This window comes from Mastigoproctus giganteus, chromosome 1 (assembly GCF_048544385.1).
Source record: "Mastigoproctus giganteus isolate SK-2022 chromosome 1, ASM4854438v1, whole genome shotgun sequence".
Lineage (NCBI taxonomy): Eukaryota > Metazoa > Arthropoda > Arachnida > Uropygi > Thelyphonidae > Mastigoproctus > Mastigoproctus giganteus.
In genome coordinates, this window is record NC_143575.1 from 89044386 (window position 1) to 89064078 (window position 19693).

Here is a 19693-nt window from a genome sequence, read left to right on the forward strand (position 1 = left end):
TAGAAAAATAATATGTGATACTGCTTTTTACAGGTGCAAGAAAAATGGCAACTACCAGCTATCCTTTGTCAAATATGAAAATTAAGACTTGGATAACGAAGAATAAAATCAAGTCCTAGAGATTCTTGGATCAACAATGGACGACAAGGTAGGTTCACTCTTTATTGGAATTCTATTAAAATTAGTTTGTTTTGACCAGAATTGTGACTCTATTCTATGCAGAATCATGAAAGACATGTAACAAATTTACAAAAAAGATTACAAATCAACATATTTCTTTAATATTAGTATTAAGATGGCTACGCGATGTAAAGGAAGCGGAGTTTTCTATTGGACATCTGCCAAAAAAAAAAAAGAAGAAAACTTCCAATGTAATGGAAATATGAAAGTTAATAAAGATAAGTGGACAAAAATGAGAATATCGAAGGAATAAATTTTAGATATGTGAATCCAGAAAACTGGTTTTCGTAGAGCGAAATTAGAATGAATTTCCAGAGATCCCACAAGTAAAAAACAAAAGGTAATTTCATGTCACTAATATAGTAATAGTAATAGAGGCATGTGATGCAAGCAAGCAAGCGTATGAGCTTCTGTAGCATCAGCCAAAAAAAAAATCACACAACCATTCCCTCTAATGGTTTGTCCAGTTCCTCCTTAAATTTATTTAACCTATCAACTTCCACATCTACAGATGGAAGTTTGTTCCAGCAATTAACCACCCGCTGGCTAAAAGCAAATTTCCACATATCTATCTTTCTTCAATTTCAATTTATACCCCCTTAGGTTCGTAATCTCAGCAAGTGGAAGAATCCCATCAGAATTTAGCGTGCTCAACCCATTCAAGGCCTCATACACCTCAATCAGATCACCGCGCAGGTGCCTAGTCTCCAGCCACTGCAATTTGCAGAACTTAAGCCTCTCTTGGTAAGAGGATCCCTTCGTTCCCCTCACCAATCTTGTTGCCCTTCTCTGTACACGCTCAAGCAAATCTACATCCTTCCTAAAATGAGGCCTCCAGACCTGTACGCAGTAATCAAGGCGTGGTCTGACCATTTCCTTATACAAAGAGATAATCACCTTTTCCCTGCTAGCAAAATTCCTGTATATCATTGGCAAAACCCCATGACTTGCTCTTGCAGCCAGTCTGCATTGCTCAGAAAACTTCATATTGGACTGCACAATTACTCCCAGGTCTTTTTCATTTTCTACCACTCTATGTAGTACCACACAATTGGTACGTTCATCTGGAGTTCTTCTACTCATATGCAGTACTTTGCATTTGTCAATGTTAAACTTCACTTGCCACTTCTCAGCTCATCTGCCCAATTTTTCTAGATCCTGTTGCAGTATTATTTCATTACTGCAATTAACTGTAATTAACTACCCTTCCAACGTTTGTATCATCTGCAAACTTCGACACTAAGCCTGATATACCTTCATCAATATCAATGATAAATATACAAAACAATATATACAAAAATATACAAACACATACACAAAACTGTATAATAAATATACAGTTCCTTTCTCCAAAGGATCTGGATACAAAATGGACTCAATGGAGAAAAAAAGTGTGTATTTCATGCAAAAGACCAGTTAACTCGGATGCATTGTCAAAAAAGCTCATAAGACGTCCTTCCATCTCAACCGAAATCGAACTCAAGCTTTTTCCACACAGTGTGGGAGTCGTTGTTGTAATAGGGTTTCAGGAGTATCAACAACTGAGGCCATATTGCTCCGTATATACTGTCCATGAATTGCGTGTGTTCTGAGGTCGATTTTCTGTTTTCTGGGAGAGAAACTCAATTTTCCGGGAGAAAAAACCATGAGACCGACTAATTCAGCCAAGTTGGGAAAAAGACCCATAAAAATTCCTCGCGTCATCGACGGGACTCGAACTCAGATCTTTGACACCCGTTGTGTGGAAGGTGGCGATCCTACCAACTGTGCTACCCACGAGAGTTTCAGTGTGGAAGAACAGCTGTCATAACACTATGCTAAATGCGAGAGCATATTCAGATATTCCTCTAATACAAAAATAGGTTATTTGTTAATAAAAATTAAGAATTCATAACGCAGGATCTCTACGTAAAAAATAAATAGAATTAAAAATGTTTCCAGATCTCTTTGCCATGATCTCTGCAATATTGTGTAATGATTCTGAAAGTATAAAAAGATGACTGAAAACGATTGGATATAGTAGGAAAAAAACAGCATTCTATTGAAAACGAAATAATTAAATATCTTTTCCTGTTTAACATAACTAAGTGATGTAATTAAGAACTACCAAACTAATTATGACACCGAGGAAATTATTAAACCTCTTAATTAACGAAGGATTATCGGAAATGTTCATTACTTCACTGTTTTTTAAAGAATTTCGGACAGTTTTAACCTGAAGTTTCGCTGTTCAGGTATCAGATATTTGTAATTAGCCGTAAGCCACACTTGATGTCCTCCCACCGCGATGTATCGGCTCAACCCGACTTGCCCACTCAATTACAGAAACACCAGTTCATTAGCACAGTGAAAAATAAGTTAATTAGCAAGGTGGGTATTCTTGTTCCTTTCCAAAGGAGGCAGAATAAATTTTCAAAGAATGTGTAGAACAGAACGAAGGCAGAATACCTTTGGATTGCTCTACTGTCCTGGGTGTTGTGACATAGCCGAGAGTGATGTTCCTATCCATAAATAATAAAGTTTCCTATGACAAGTTTAATTTAAATACAGATTATATAACATAAATGAATAATCTTATGGCAAGTGAGTAGTAATAACAAACAAAAGTTTGCACCTAAGGAGTTCTTTTTTATGTTGTTGATTGCTCATTGCGATTTAGAGCTATGAATTCGCCCACTGTTGCAGCAAATAAATCTTCCCATACCAGAATAACGAGTTTATTTTTTTTATCTGGATGCATTACAACATATTTGTCAATTATTGCTTTCTCCTCTGTGGGTGGCAAATAACTCCATATACTCTAATTAATTCGAACTTAAAGTCTGTATACGAGTATGTTTTAGCATCTTTCATATTGGGAGTTAAATCGTCACTAGATGAAGTGGTCAACATCAACCAAAAGGATACAGCAACAACCATCGAGATGGTCGTTTGGGTGTGGTACTTCATTCCAAGTAAATACCATTATTAGTTCTTATTTGTAAAGTGGAGTAATTCAATATTAGCAAGATCAACAAGAATCCTGGGTCTCTTCCCATACTGGTGGGAAGAGGCCCAGATTCCAATCTTGTTAATGATAATGATTTTTAATGGCCTTTTTTCTTTTTCTGTTTTTTCGCAACGTGGCTGTGTCAGTCGGTCTCAAGCGAGGGTAGCGTGGTTCCTTTCGCCTGAAAACTTGAGATTTTTCATAAATGTTTAATTGACCTCTGGAATTTTAATATTTATATCAAGAATATTCTTTAGAAGCCTTTGACTTACACCGTTATTCTTATACTTAGCTTACCGTTGACCTCGATATGTGTCATTTTGAAAGGATAAATAAATAATAACTGTTAACACGATTAAGAGCGGGGCACTCTTATTTTACTTCATACATAATTTTGTAAGCAATTGATTTTAAATATGAAGAATTCTTTCAACTTTACAATTAAAAACTTTATTAAGAAGATTTAATTTTAATGATTACACAGATTCTTCCAACTTTTCTTAAAGGGGCAGTAGAAATCAGTGATGTTATAAGGTTTACGAGTATATTTGATTTAAGTATTGCTAATTTGTCGATAAGTTGTAAGATCTCCTTAAGGAGTTTCATTGTTCAAATTTTCATATGAAATCAATAAACATTGGATCTTGTTATTACCGCTCACCATAACCCAGAAGCATCCAACGGTAATCTGTCCTCATGTAACACGCTCTGTTCAACACATGCCTTGAAAATTTATTCTGTCTCTCTTAGATACGAACAAGAATCGTTATCTTGCTAATTAACTTATTTTTCACTATGCTAATGAACCGATGTTTCTGTAATTGAGTGAGCAAGTCGGGTTGAGCTGATATATCCTGGTAGGAGGGAGGACATCAAGTGGAGTTTATTGCTAATTGCAGTCGGACGTCGATTATTCCAGTTAACTGAGATTATCCATTTCGCATAAACAATTTATCCAGATAATCGATTTGTCCTGAAGCAAATTTTAAAATTGACTACTCGTTTTTTAATCTGCAAAACTGATTTCCCTACTACATATTCAGTTGCAAAATACGCTATAATGTAAATAGCAGATACGCACCTCAATTTAACAATGTCTTGCTTAAAATAAATATAACGTGTTTTTAAAGAATTAAAAAAAAAAAAAAATTGAACGAAATAAAAATACAGATACAGTATTCTTAATTTCCATAAGTAATAAAAATATTACTAATTGCTAGTATTATTAATAAAAAATATTCCCCATAATTCTCATCATAAATAAAATGTAATATAACAGCTTTAACACGATTTCCTCTACAGTATTTTAAAAACGTAAATGCTCTTAAGAGAATGAAAACATTTTTTAATTTAGATTTTGCCATCTGATATTGCTAACTCAAATCCAGCCTTCTCAATAATTGTAAATTAAATCTGTATTCTTACGAAAATATTTTAAATGGTGTACAATAAATTAATATAAGCAAAGCGCAGGTGGCGCTATCTGACACTTCCTTGGTTGGTTGAGATTACCGCCATCCAACTGTAGTCGATTCCAGAATAGCGAATTTTAGAGAGAACTGTCCAACATTCATTAAAAAGTAAAGTAATCAATCTCTCATAATCCTGCCTTGTTTAATTAAGATATTTAATAATTCCCTCGCTGTCATAATTAGATTTGCTATTTTTAATTTAGCTATTTAGTAGTGCTGATCAGGAAAATAACTGCTTATCAATAGTAATTATTATTTATTTTTTTTAAGAGATATGAACTGCAAATTTTCGTATTGACTTCTTCCCAATCAGGAGAATCTTGTCATGATTTAATGGAGTTCACTGCAGAAAAAATTCAAAATAAATATAGATATTTTCGCTTTCTAATGCGCGATGGATTCCTGTCTGCACGAGGATAGCATTTTTTTTTTTTTTTATTACATTAACTGGTCTATAAGATCTTATTGACTATTGCTAGGGAAGCAGATAGTCACGAAGATCACAATTTATTTATATTTATTTAATTATTCATTATTCATTTTATTTATTTTTATTATTTTTATTTAATTATTTATTATTCATTCTAATTATTTATTTATTTATTTATTTATTATTTATTTTATTTATTTGTATTGTTTTTATTTAATTATTTATTATTCATTCTAATTATTTATTTTTTTATTTTTATTTTTTTTTTCATTTTATTATTTTTATTCTTTGATTAACAAAATCCAAGTTTTCTACTTGAACAATCCCCGCATAAACCAAAATATGGCCAGTTTACATTAATGGGGTTCAGTTACCATTTATATTTAAAATATTTAAATTGTGTGTATCCCTATAAACTTTGGCCTGTTCCTCTTTCTCTATTAAAATATCAGTCAAGCTATATTTACATATTGAAAATCTAACCCTGAAACAAAATCACAATGCTGATCGGTTAAAATTTCCTTGGTGAACAAAATGCTTTAAAATAAATATTTAATGTGATAGGATAATTCGTTCGAAAAAATGCTTATATCCAAAATATTCTATAGAAACATTATGCTTTCTAATACATCGTTTTCTATTCAGTTAAGAAAACTGCTACTTAGTGAAGACAAATATCTGATGAACTAAAGTGAACTCTTATAGCGTGCTGCCATCTATCAGCCAATATTGAAAGTTTCATGAATGACATGAACTAGAGCAGAATATTAATTGAGGATTAATTTTTTTTAGAATTGATGAATGCTCTCAAAGCATTTGTAAAATCCATCATTTGTCCTATAACGACGTACCGTATTGCACATCTTGCCTTTATTAAAAAAAAAAAACCACCTCTTAAGAGTTTAAGATTTTAAAATAACTGTTTATATAACAAGCGCACAAAACTTTTATTTTTATAATCGCTTAAAGCGCATTCTGCTGCCTTTGATTTATCGTTGTAATAAGGGAGCGCGAGGCCAAGGTCACAACTCCAGGGAGGGAACTACGAAAACACGAGTATCGAGTGGGATGAAAGTACCATATTTGAGCACAAAATGTGGCCGAAGAAAGTCAAATCAAATTGATGGTATTAATTAACGGCAACGTGGTGGACGCTATCTGCAGCCGTAAATCACCCCCTCGCGTCACTACACGCTGGCTGATTGTAAAGCACGAGGGCCGGGTTTCTTTGAAAGCAGATGGGAACGTCGCCTTCAAGGAACAAACTGTTAGTGAGGCTCCAAGACGATTGTTTATGGCGCATCACTTTTCGCTAAACGTAAACACAGTAATAATATTACATCATTCAAAATATTACTCCGATTATTTGCCCTTATCGGAGAAATACCCGGAACGAAAGCATCCTTTTTTCATTCACGTGATCAGTTAGACCGCAACAACTACTCTGGAAAATCACGAAGTACTACGCACGTCTGAATAATAAAGTTACAGCGAACCCAGCAACGCCATAGAATGGCAAAGAATAGGCACGTAATCGATTGTAGAATGTTATTCACTGATGTTTATGTGACACCAGGGGGCGTTCTTCAAACGTAAAACCTACTAAAAGTCTTCGGCTGAAATATAGCCGAAATAAATTTCGGCTGTCTTTATAGCTGAACGTGAAATAGCAAAATGTTTAAACTTGAACTTAACAAAAGTGATCATGGAAAAGAGTTTTATGAAGAAATCTCGCTTGTTTAATGTTCTCAACAATGTTATCGCTGCAATTTGGAGTTTGAAAAATTAGTAAGGATGTTAAAAGGACGTACTGTAATTAATTTTCATTTATTTTTCACTTTATATTATTTTATTTTTTTCAAGTGTGCTGCGCAATGGGTGTATTTTTAGAAGAAAACATCACGTATAACGTACTCGCGAGGAATTATGGGATTTTTAAAACGTGGCCGGGTTAGTCGGTCTCAGGAATGGGTTGGATAGTTTTTCGCCCGGGAATTGAATTATCGTTCAGCAAATAGGAAAATTGACCACAACACTCAGTTTACAGGCATTCCAAATGCCTCATGGCCTTATTTGTTTTAGCTCTTAACATGCACACATACATACATTGTTTAGAATTGGCATTTTATCTACCTCAGGCAGGCTCACCCTGAGGTAGACAAATAGCGAATGTAGCTAGAAAGGTGATGTCGACATTTTGGAACAATTGTAAGAGATTACAACAAATACAAAGGTCTCTAACGAATCTAAATTGATTGCAGACATTATTTGATCTGGAAACAACAAGAAACCAATACCATTTCTCCTTTATCAGGGAAAGGAACAATTTTTATGGTTATGAAAGTAGTGTGATGGTTTAAAGGTTACATCTTCATCAATGGTCGTGCTCCTCTTCATAGGGATTCCCTGAGTACTGCAAGTACTCAGGGAATTGCTTGATTACTAAGTGTGGCTTTCAGGGATGGCGGTGTTGATGGCGATTTCTTGCTTATTGGCAGTAATGATGCTGCAGCGAGTCTGGGAATCTATATCACTTCGAATACATAATCGGATATCGTATAAAGATGAAATACAAGCTGGTAACTGCCCCCTTAGAAGCTGTTGTGCAAGAACGCGATTAATGCTAATCGCGGAAGCTTCATTAGAATCAGGAGTGATTCTCTTGGAGTAGAGAAGAGGCATTGTATCGCCAATTTATAAAGGTGGGTCTAAGAGAATAACTATAGACCTTTCAGTAGAGAAAATCATGGAAAATAAGAATGGGTTTTCCAAGGAAGAACAGCATGGTTTTTTGAAGTGAAAATGTTCTTTAATTAACTTGATAAACTCTTATGACAGTGTCACTCATGAATTGGACGCAGAAACAAATTTTTCATTATCTATTTGACTTTAACAGTCATTATCTATTTGACAGTCCAGAATAAAAAGATTGCTGTATAAGCGTGAGAAACTCTAGAAACATATTGGAGTCATAGGTAGGTCCTTAAAGGAATAAAGGGATGGCTAGGGTAACAAAAACACAGAGGACAAGAGGTAAAGGATTGTAATTGATTATAACTCTTCAGAATGGGCTGTGGTTAAAAGTGAGGCACAGATCCCCCGAGGACCCATTTCTAATAGTAACCACTCTGAACAGTTACAGTTAATTACAACCTTTACTTCTTGTCCTCTGTGTTTACCATCCTTTTATTCATCTAAGGATCTTTCCTGTGATTCCAATACGTTCCAGCTTATATCGGACTGCTTCCCGTTTCTTATTTTCTTAAATGACTCTGAAAAAGGGATTACAGGGAATAATGTAAAATTTTGCAGATGATGTGAAAATTGAGAAAATGGTTAATCATGATAGTCAAATGCCATTCTTTCGAGACGTTAGATAGGAAACTACCACAAAATTAACAGAACACGTAGTAAACGTGGCATAACTCGTGCAGCTTTCGATAAAGCGGGACAAAATAGAGCACCATTCGGTTCTCTGATGAGTCCCGTTTTAGCCTAAAAACTGTATTCTATGGTAAGTTATTTCATCTGGAGACAACGAGAAATGCGGTACCATCCCCCAACATCAGAAAAAGGGACACTTACAGTGGAGGCGGTGTTCTCATGTGTGGTGGAATAATGGTCAACGGCCTCTTCATGTTTTTGATAGGGGTACCGTAACTGCGCACAAATACCTAGAACAGATCCTCGAACCCTGTGTGCGACTTTTTAAAGCTGCGGTTTGCCCAGATTTTCTTTTCATGCACGACAATGTAACTGCACATAGAGTTCAAGTGGTTGCGGACCATTTTGAAACTGATGATATCCAACGACTGCCGTGGCCAACACGATTACGACTTAAATCCGATCGAACATGTGTGAGACGACCTTGGTCTTCGCATTGCTCGACGACAGCCAACTCCTCGGTCATTTGGTGAGCTGAGGTCTGCGCTGGTGAAAGAATGAGACTTGTTGCCACAGAATCTTATAGACACCGTTATAGAGAGCGTGGTTCACTGCTTGTCAGGCCCGTTTAGCCGTTGGAGGGATCATACACCGTACTGTTATCATGTGACCATATTTTCTTGCTTCTTGTATCGACTTCGGTAATGTGACTTTTTTGGAAACTCTTATACAACTCCTATATGTCACTTATATCTGTCCGAAGTTTCTCGCTGTCTCCTCATTTCATTGCTATTCTATGGTACACCACCATACCGAATTTTGTCCCGGTTCATCACAAGTTGCCCGAGTTATGCCACTATTTCTACGTGTTCTGTTAATTTTGTCTAGAAGTGTATTCAAATTCTGCAAAATGCAAGAAAGCGGACTTTTTCTGCACCAGTAATAAAATAAGTGTTACAATTAAATAATTGTTATATCAAAGAATCTTGTATTAGTTGTTCGAATAGCTCCCATATGATCTAACTAGTCGAACATACCTGAAATTACAGGACTTGTTCTCGACTAGATGTTCAACATACTTCTCCATTGGGTCATCATGTTACTAAGCAACAAGGGAACCCGTATATCCTCTTATGAAGTCGGTTACTACTATTACTAGATTGTTATTGTTAAGATGGGGACCTCAATATTTGAGACGTTAACTGCTCATTCGTCCTGTGAGCACACCTGACGTCCCTTCTTCTTTCCTCCCCTATTTCTCTTTTTTCTCTCATTCTTTCTTTCCTTTTCTAGTATTCGGTACGATGTGGCACTGGGTCTGTGTTACTGACAGCAGCATTTTTGGCGGGGGGGGGGAGTACGTGAGTTACATTTGATGGGTTGGCAGAGGGGCATAGAGCTTCTAAAGCACCTTTTCGTTTTTTTTTTTTTTTTTGTAACTTTTATCGACATTATATTCTTTGTTTTATGTGTCGAATATGTTTAGTTTTAATTTATATATATATATTTTTATCTATATCGTTTTATTTTTTATTTTGTTTTTACTACTAACCAGATTTTAGGCGAGTTCGCATAAGTGTATAGTGCCTATTGTCTTTGGCAGCACGTCCGTCCGCAAGTATCAATTCGACTTCCAGTGGACGTCGAATTGATACTTTTGCGGTATTTTCATGAAATTTCATATTTAGATTTTTTTAAACGGACTGTCCACCCATCCCAAAAATTAAATTTAATTAAAAATCGATAACCAACAGATTGGATTTTTTTTTTCTTTTTAATATAAAATTCCAGTAAACTTTATACGGTATAATACGTGTAGAATTTAGGGCTAAAAAGCCTCAGGGTGGCGGGGTGCACTGAGAACAAGTAACAATATGCTTCTCTACTGGGGCAGCATTAGGTATTCGAGGTATAATGAGGTAAGAAACTCGTTGTGAAAGAATTCACAATATGAGTTGTAATGAAAAAATACTACTGCGCAACTTCGGTTCGTTTACTGTGTATAGAAATGATGCTAACTCATACGAAGAATATAAAGGGAGTATTTCAGATGTTTGGGCATTACTCTTCAAGAAAATGGCAGGTCAACACCAAATTTTCAAAGTATGTTCTGTAAATCCCTGGAAAGATTTTTGGACAAATTCTAGTTGGATACCCTTAGGTCGCTTCCCATCTCCAGCTCGGATCCATTTCAACATTTCAAGACTTATTTAGACTATGATTTTTTATATAAATTTATATATTTAATTTTTTTTGGCATTGCCATTCTAGCGGCACTCTGGCTTCAATGAATCTGTATGGCCAACAATATACTAAATTGTTGTCTAACGATGTAATCTTCGCATCTCTACTATTACCAATCCAAGAATTTCTCCTTTTTCGCTCAAACTCCACAAAATAAAACATTCCACGATTTTGCATCTCTTACCTTAGTTTTGTCCATCAGTGATAAAATTTTATACGCAGTCGCAGTCTTAAATTATATCCAAATACGTCAATCTACCCCAAAGGGCAAACTTCGTTTAATTTCCATACACAGTGATCCGTTATCACCTGGATGGAACTTCAGGTGATAACAGTGAACTTGTTATGGCTAGATCGTCTATCATATGCGTAATTAATCTGCACACGTGGGAGATAAGTCTCTCGTGTCCCGCCTTGTTCTTTAAGCATTCCCATGTGCGGAAGATAAACATCCTCAATTTACTGCTCGCCGTAATTCCAAGCTCGTGTCACCCATCTCTCTCTCTCTCTAGTATTTCACCGAGGCGTCTCATCAACACAAGACACTGACGATGCCAGTGTTTGCGAGAAGCGCGCGACTCCGGAAAGGAAAGGGAAATGAAAAATCACCCTGGCGAGAAATGTAATTGGTTGAACCGAAACACCATTTCGGTGACAGTTTTGTGGTCACACTGCTTCAACAGGCAGTCACCCGTCTTCTATTGTCCTCGGAAGGAGAAAGTTCGGTTTCCTTTTAGCGTTTAACGTGAGAAATTTTTGCTAAGGAATGTTTCGTGTCCACAATGTCTTTTAAAGGATCACACAAAGTTAAGAAGTTACTTTATTCCGTCTTTTTAAAAGTAACGGGTTACTTTCGGGTGAATGGAGAATTTTATGGAAGCGGATCTCGAGCTCTAACGTAGAAAAGAAATTTGGAAAAAAGGATTATAGTTACGCGGAGTTGATTATGCTCCTAAGGCGTAATTGTGAGTATTATTGTCCATCTGATTAATCTGTAGGAGGAGTTTAAAAAAAAAAACTCTAAAACTTTCTGGGAGTAAAGTTTTCAGAGCATTTGTGGCTATTGAGCAAACGAAGCTTTCTATATTTTTAAAATTCGTACGATGACTAATTTAAGGGTAAGTGATACATTTTTTTAATTAATCGAATTATTAATACTTTTAATAGGAGGTGGCATACTAGTATCTGTTATATAACTGATTTTATTAAAAATAATGCGAAATGTGGAAAATTCGTTGTGCTTTATAGAGATCGATCAGCAAAGTAATTTTATAACTTCTTTTGATTGGACACGGGTGGATATTAAAAGATGGCTGGACGAGATCCTTGCTTTCTAGTATTTTGTTGTTCAATTACGCCAAAGAAACTAAGGCCATGAGGTAGCAGTACATGGTGTCTATTAATTGTGTGTATTCTGTGATTGAGTTGTCTGTTTTCCTGGATGAAAAACTTTGGAAGAACAAACCACCTAATCCTGATCTGGAACCCACTAACTAGGTCACGGTGTGAAAAAAGCCGATAGAAAATCCTCACGTCATTGATGGGATTCGAACCGGAGGCTTTTCCACATGGAGTAGGATAGCGATTATAAATATCGCGCTAACTGAGAAGGCTTGGACTCAGATAATCTTATTTGCATTTGATATTTACAATTCACACGCATCTGTTTTCTATATCTCGGGGGAAAACATTGATGATTGTGATCATACCCCTATTGTTCGGTCACGTTGTCTCATTATCGATTTTCCGAAATGCACTACAGTTGGTACAACTTTAGGCTAACTGTCTAGGCGTTAATAGAATACTTTTTGACGTCAGGTCTCAATACTCATCACCTCTGGCTTTTTCTAATTCGGATTCCGACTTATTTGCGATTTACAATGTTATTCTTGGTCAACTTATTCTTAAAACATTCACTATTACTAATGCTGCTTCCAAAATCAATTTACCACCGTGGATACCAGGAGCTTTGATTTCTAAAATGAATTATAAGAATATCATCCACAAGCGTTTTGTCTACGATAGTACTTCTGTAATAAGTTCGTGGATAACGAATTTTCTTACTGAGTGATAGATATGCTTGTTCATTCTGTTCCAAATAGCATAGTTGCGAGGCTCCAGAAGATCCTCAGACTTCAGATTTTCAGACAGTATCAAAATTTATAATAATATATTAATTTAATTAAATATATCATTGTAATTACAGCAGGTTTTGGACCACGTTTCTTCATAACTCGAAATTGCATGGTTACGAACACCATAAATAGTGCATTGTCTTTCTGCTCTCTCACCACATAACCCAACACCCTCTGTTTTCATATATGATATTGGTACGACTATTTTTCGCTAGGGTCATACATGACGAGGAACAGTGGATTCATTTTTATAGGATTTCCATTTCTCAAGGCAAATTATCAGTCCGGTCCAATTCCTAGGTCTGAAATTTACTTGATATATAATAATCAATCGATTTAAATCTCATAAGACGATCGTTTATGAGATTTAAATTCGATTATGCAATCGAATATCGCAACATTGCAATATTAACAAAAAGTTAGTGGCAGAATAAGGGTTGTTGCCCAACACCTATCAGGCCATGCGACAACTTCAACAACCTCATATGGCGGTCAAGTTAATGTTACTTCTAAACCTTTCCACTTCCACATTTCTTTGACTAATAAACTTTTCAACATTTGTGACAACTTTCTTCTCTCAGTCTCTTGGAGGGGGGTGATTCCTTGTGGCCTCAAAAAATCTGACGACAGCAAAGGAGTTGATATCATTACACCTGGCTGTATAAAACAAACAGAGTGCAGGCAACTGGTAGAACACATGAAGACTTCATTAGCAATGCAGTAGGCACGATGACCTTGGATTTTTAACAATCGCAGGTATGTCCTTGTCTCAAAAAAGGTTCGGTTTACTACCTTTGGCAGATCATAACTCTCACCATGGCATAACATTTAAACAGAGATTGGTACTTGCCACTAAAAGACTCTTCTCTTCTCTCGATAATCTACTTTCAAGTCTTTGACCTTGATGTTTCCATAATAATAATTTATTTGTCATTTTTCCTCTAATCTCTCTCCCCAGAGGCTTATCGATCAATTTAAAATTGATATCTTCGTCTCCACTTTAATTTCATAAAGGATGATCTCTCTTTATTACTCGCTGTTAACTACCTTTTTATTACAAGCTTTTTATCTGGTGTAATTATAAATCTTTATAGGCGCCATATTTCAGATTTAAAACACTTCATTGCTCTGTATTTCTTCGTGGGTTTTATTTAATCAATATATTTTCGTTGGAATTACGTTGTAAATACATAATTATTCAGAGTATGAGCTTGTAATGTATATTCTGTAACAAATATAAAATAAATTACTTCGTTTCATACTTTAAGCAAAATACCCATGTAAAAGTAACTTTAAAATCTGTGAGTATGCGGGAATACTTTATGCAATAAACATTGCATAAAGATTATTCCGTACACAAATTATCAGAGGAATCTTCTAATAGAAGAACGGTGTTCCAACATTAAAGGCAGCTTAGATAAATACACGTGTAAAGTGTAAGTTGACTCTACGATGAGCATATCATCTGTGCTAAATTACTACCAATGATTACTACTAAACCTTACTTTTATCTTTTAAATTGAGGAGGAAGTCTCTATATCGAGCTGCAATATGTTTCTGGGCATAAACACGGCCCTAGTAAGATGAGATGAAATAGCTATTATCTAGAAGCAATATTACCCTTCTTTCTCCCCTCCCCTCCCCTCTCTTACAGCATATTTAATATCTTAGTTATCTTCGGGTTATCTCCTATTACAGCCTATCCAATTAATTATCACTGTTATGAACGGGATCGACAAAGAAAGCGATACAGCCAACCCACTGATGGCCATTATCCTGGAAGAGTCATCTTTAATATTACTAGCTATCAGGGAGATTACTGTAAATATCGTAATGGGATGAATGAGTAAACAAATGACTCTTTTTCGAGAGATTCTGGAGTTTTGTTTCCATGGTTATCAAATGAATTAAAACAACATTAATGTAAGTAGTTTTTGATGCTTTATTTGAAGTAGTTGGATACAAAATATACATGCTCAAAACAATAAAATTGGAATTAAATCTAATTGGTATAATTTTATCTAGCATTCTTTTTAAATTTATGTTTGATAATAGGTACGACAGGTTGTGACGCGTTGTAATTTATGTTGAACAAGCCTGAATGTTAACAATCCCACAATTAATTTTAATTAAAAAAAAAGAAGTTTATAAAAGGAATCCAAAAAACTCGGCGCACACAACATGTGGATGTGTTTGGGTAAGGTTCGACTGTTGTGCAGCGAAGACAGTATTGCAGGGGCGATGTAATTTACAATGGAGGTGATGATTATTACTCTAATACAATGGTTCCAGACCTATTGTCGCGGCACATTAATCCAGTCCTCTGCAGCACAACTATCCCTCCCTTCACCCCTTGTATGTATTTTGTGTTTATTACAATTCCCATATTTATTGAACAGTTTAATCCAGGTTATATAGTGTCCCTGTTAATGCAATAGATCTGACAATTTGTATTTAATTAATTTTAAACAACACTCATATAAAATAAAAATTTATTATTACAAGAATTTCATACGAATATTAAACAATTTTACTGAACGATCGGTTACTAACGAACATGACATAATCGTTAAATCCTGACAAAGTCGGATATACCGGCATGGGCACAGCTGCTGCAAGGGCCCAAGGTCGCGGGCCCCTGGAAAAACTGAACCACGGCTTCAGATTATCTAAATTCGACACTCAAAAAGGTAATGTAAGAGGGGGGAAAAGGAGTTAACAGTTTCCGACATCGGGTTCACATCAAATTATGAATTAGCACATGGATTAAAGAAATAGACGGGACGTCAAATACACAGAAGACAATCTAGTAGTCTCGACCAAACTATTCACCATCACGATTCAATGCAAAAACCCCCCAGGAGCATCAGAGGTGGGAAGCAGGAAAAATCTGGAACGGGATTTAAACTTCGGATAAACAGATAGAACAAACTAAGACTAACTAATCTGCAGAGAACTCAAATACGGCAGACTCTCTTCTTTCAATTATTTTAATTAAAATAAGATTTGTCGTTTCTCTTAAATATGTCCCAAAACTTTTGGTAATGTAATATATATGTTCGTAAGGATCTAATCTGTCTTTACGAATTTGGTTGCTCAATATTCTGCCTTCGCCCTTATTTGTGTAGTTGTTTGGAAATCACACTCCAGGGATTATTATGTACTTTATCATGAACTCGTAGGGTTGTCATGGCAATGGTTACGTCCATTCGCTAAATATTACGCAAGCTTTTTTGTTTAGAGGGAAAATGAATATCACTCTTATACGACAAAATGATGTTCTTGTCGGATATTCCAAGAAGAAAGGCGTATTTATCCACATTTCATTTATTCAGTGTCACACCCTTAACACAAAAGAGGTGACATTTTTCCTGCTTTTAGACGCCAGAGATATTTAAGTTCGAAGCCTTAATAATAAGATTAAGATTAACTTAATAGTAAAATTAATATGTATCTCGGGCGAAAAAAACTAAAGAAGAAGAAAAAGAACGAAAGGAAGAAAAAATCTGGAAAAGCATGATGTCCAATCTTATATTAAATACATAGTATTGATTGGTTATGTTATGAATCATTCCTTGATGTTAAGGGAATACTTCAGTTTGTAAAGTTCTGATGTGCTACTGTATCTCTGTTGTATTTTATTAATATCATTAAATGAATTTCTTAATTTTTAATAACTAATAAAATTTAATGCAAAATTCTCTGAAAGATGCAGAGTCAAGTGAATCAAAAGCCAAAAAGCTCCACTAAAAATAGTTTTTCTTGGCTTAATTTTAATTAATAGAAGTTCCTCTACTTTCTTTCAAATATCTAAGGATAACTTCAGGAGGAAGCGCAATTATAAGAACTGAGTAATACTAGTCAATAAGTGATCTACAAAATTTTCTCAAGTTTATTTACTCTTGTTTAAAAAATCATGTTTATACCTTTGACACTGTCATTCTATCGGTATCGTTACGGAAGTAATTGCATTTATCTTAACGAACTAAATTACCTTTTTTTCCCTCCTTTTGTATTGCAAGGCGTCCTAACTACTACAATTAATTTTAAATTACTCAATTAAGGGAGATTTTACCTAATGAGGACATAATAATTAGAGAATAATTAATTCTTATCTCTTGTTGCTAAGATGGGCATTATGGCAAAGAATGATAATGCTGAAAACACAGACCAAAGTATCCTTAATCATTTTTTTTTTCATTAAAACTGTAGAAAGTAGCTTTTACTCTCGAACTGGATGAAGCCAGCGAATGAAAACTCCAGATTTAACAGTATTCGAATGTCTATTGTTGTAGGGAACAAAAGAAGTTTGTCCTGAATATGAAGGAATTGAGCCAGACACGCGGGAAAGTTGTCGTTCATGTATTTCTCTGAGTATCTCTGAAATATGTGGAACAGGTTAGAAATCAGTACTCCTAAAATTCTCACTGTATTCATACGTTGAAGTGAATTTAATGAGTCAGAAAAGTATAAGATGGAATCAAAGAAAGTGGAATGTGGAACAATGGTCAGATTTTGGCGAAAGAGTAAAGAAAATATCTTCCTTTCTAGCTTTCGAAAAAGAAAGAATGAAAAAAGAAAAAGAAAAAGAAATAAATAAGGGGGAAATTCAATTTGTTGAAATTCTTATTTCAAATCTTATATGTTCTTAAAGACGAATATTCGTGGATATTTCTATTTCTTCAGAGAGATGCGCAAATCGTAAGTACCAATTTTGTCTGCATAAAAGAAGTGTACCGTTTACTACTCTATGTTTATGGGTATGGATACCAACTAGAAAAACGTTAAAAGTACCATAAACATATAAACATCTGTGAGTTGGAGATGAAGGGGGGGGGGGGAGCATCGTTTGTTATTTGGTTTTTAGGAGCATTAGCAACTAAGGCCATATTGCTCCGGAATATGCGGTGGTCATTCCCTGACCTTTCCGCATCCTCCGTATTTGGTGGTGACGGGCTCGAACCCCGGTCTAATCAAGAAGCGTGTACTACGCACTGCTGCTCCTTCCCACCTGGCTACGGAGGCGCCCAGGGGGAGCATCGTGTCATTGAGAACTGACATAGGAAAAGTTCGATATACTACGTAGGGCTAACATGGTCAAAGAAAGGTTCTAAGTTATATTGGCTCATAAGTGAATTCCGTTGCCCTGCACTGCCCGCCCCTTGGACACTGCTGACTACGAGCAGTACTCGCATAAACTCTAAACTTTGTATCTTTAAAATGAAACCGCACAAGGGTTTTAACCCAAGGTAAGGTTGTACAAGATTTTGGCTCAGCCCGTGAATAATCTTACCGCCTCTACTCTGTCCTGGTCGTACTTGAAGAATTCGAACAGATGCTACTCATTATCCAATAGTTCGATGTACCGTACGTTCTCCGCTTGTGTGCTATATTCTATTTCCAACCAACCAATCATAAGTTATTTAATTCGATGATTTCGGAGTTGCAGTGAAAGTTAATAAATTAATTTTTCCTTATTTATTGCAAGATAAACAAATACATATCTGCTTATAGTCTTTGGTACTTTAATTACCAGCTCTGCTAGGGGAGCTTACAACTTCATTATAAACTGGTTTTCTGCAGTAGTTACCTTTTTTTTTATCTAAATTGCTCGCAGGAGTAGAAGAGTGTTTAACGAAACATCCTAAAAGCAGTATTGTTGTGACATAATATTATAAGAAATTAAAGAGTAATATATTGAAGTAAAAGGAAATCTGTAAATACCCAAAGGAAAATGCACTTTATTTTGATTCGTCAGAGATAAAATACCCTTAAAAACATTCTAAAAAAAATAAATAACATTGGGAACCAAATGCTTTTGGAGCTTACACCCTTATCTAAGGTCACAAAATGAAAAGAATGCACTCTTAGAAGAATATAAAAAGGCAAGACTCGTGACAGGCGTTTTAGGAAGCATCTCACCTTCTCTAGACAGGCAATAAGCAATTTAAATATTTTTATTAATTTTGTCTCTTTTCCTAATTATTGTTCAGTTTATAATTTACAGGATGACCAATTTTTCAAGAACGCAACATGATTAAAACGTGGACCGTGCTGGTTTCTTTTGAGTCATTCCACAAAGCTCACATACAGTGAGAAATGGGGACTGACTACTTATAATTTAGGATTAAATTTGAAAGTATCTGCAATTCTGCCCAGATACTATCGGAGGGAATACATGTTGAGGATATTATCAATCAATTCGACCATGGAAAGAATGTGCAAGGCTCATGGGGTAGAAATTTTCTCAGTGCAGTTTCTGCTTGTTAGCAGTAGACACTGCTTTTACAGGGATCGGATACATTTAAATAGAAGGGGTGCAAGAATTATTCGCTGTTGCTATAGAAGCATCAGTGAATATTATTCTTGCAAGGTGGTTCGGAAAACTGATAACTTGGGGAAACATAGACTAATAGATTAAAACAGCCGCAGGCAAAGGTGAGAGTGATTCTTTTGCTGCTTCTTTTGGAACGTGCAGCAGCCTGGAATGCAAGATTTCGGAGATTTCAAGCCCTCTTGTAGGTTATCATGGAAAATGTATATATGGATGTTGCTATATGGTGAGCCCAAACAAATGGATGGAGCCTACAGCACAATAGTCAGGAGAGGCTCTGGGGACTTCGCACTTAGTAGTTGAATGATTTTTATAAGAAGATAAAATAAAAATAAGAAACTGAGATCATTACAGGAACAACACCGGCTAACTTGGCCACGGTAACACAAACCCAAAAATGTTGTTCCCTTCTAGACAAAAACTTAAACCCAAGCTTTTTATAATGGAATGGAATCACAGTGACCAAAACCACGGTCTAGCAGCGAAAGCTTTATGTGCTATAAATATATACGTTGCACAGAGGAG

At 35.5% G+C, this 19693-nt stretch overlaps 1 protein-coding gene across 1 annotated transcript in view; it reads left to right on the forward strand.

The window, feature by feature from the left end:
• The first annotated feature begins 11726 nt into the window (after positions 1–11726).
• The window catches only part of LOC150090979 (secretin receptor-like), an 83987-nt gene continuing 76020 nt past the window's right edge, over positions 11727–19693 (forward strand). Inside the window, exon 1 of the mRNA XM_090379185.1 lies at positions 11727–11817. Coding sequence (XP_090235311.1) covers positions 11803–11817 — 15 coding nt within the window. The 5' untranslated portion in view covers positions 11727–11802. The remainder of the gene's footprint in view (positions 11818–19693) is intronic.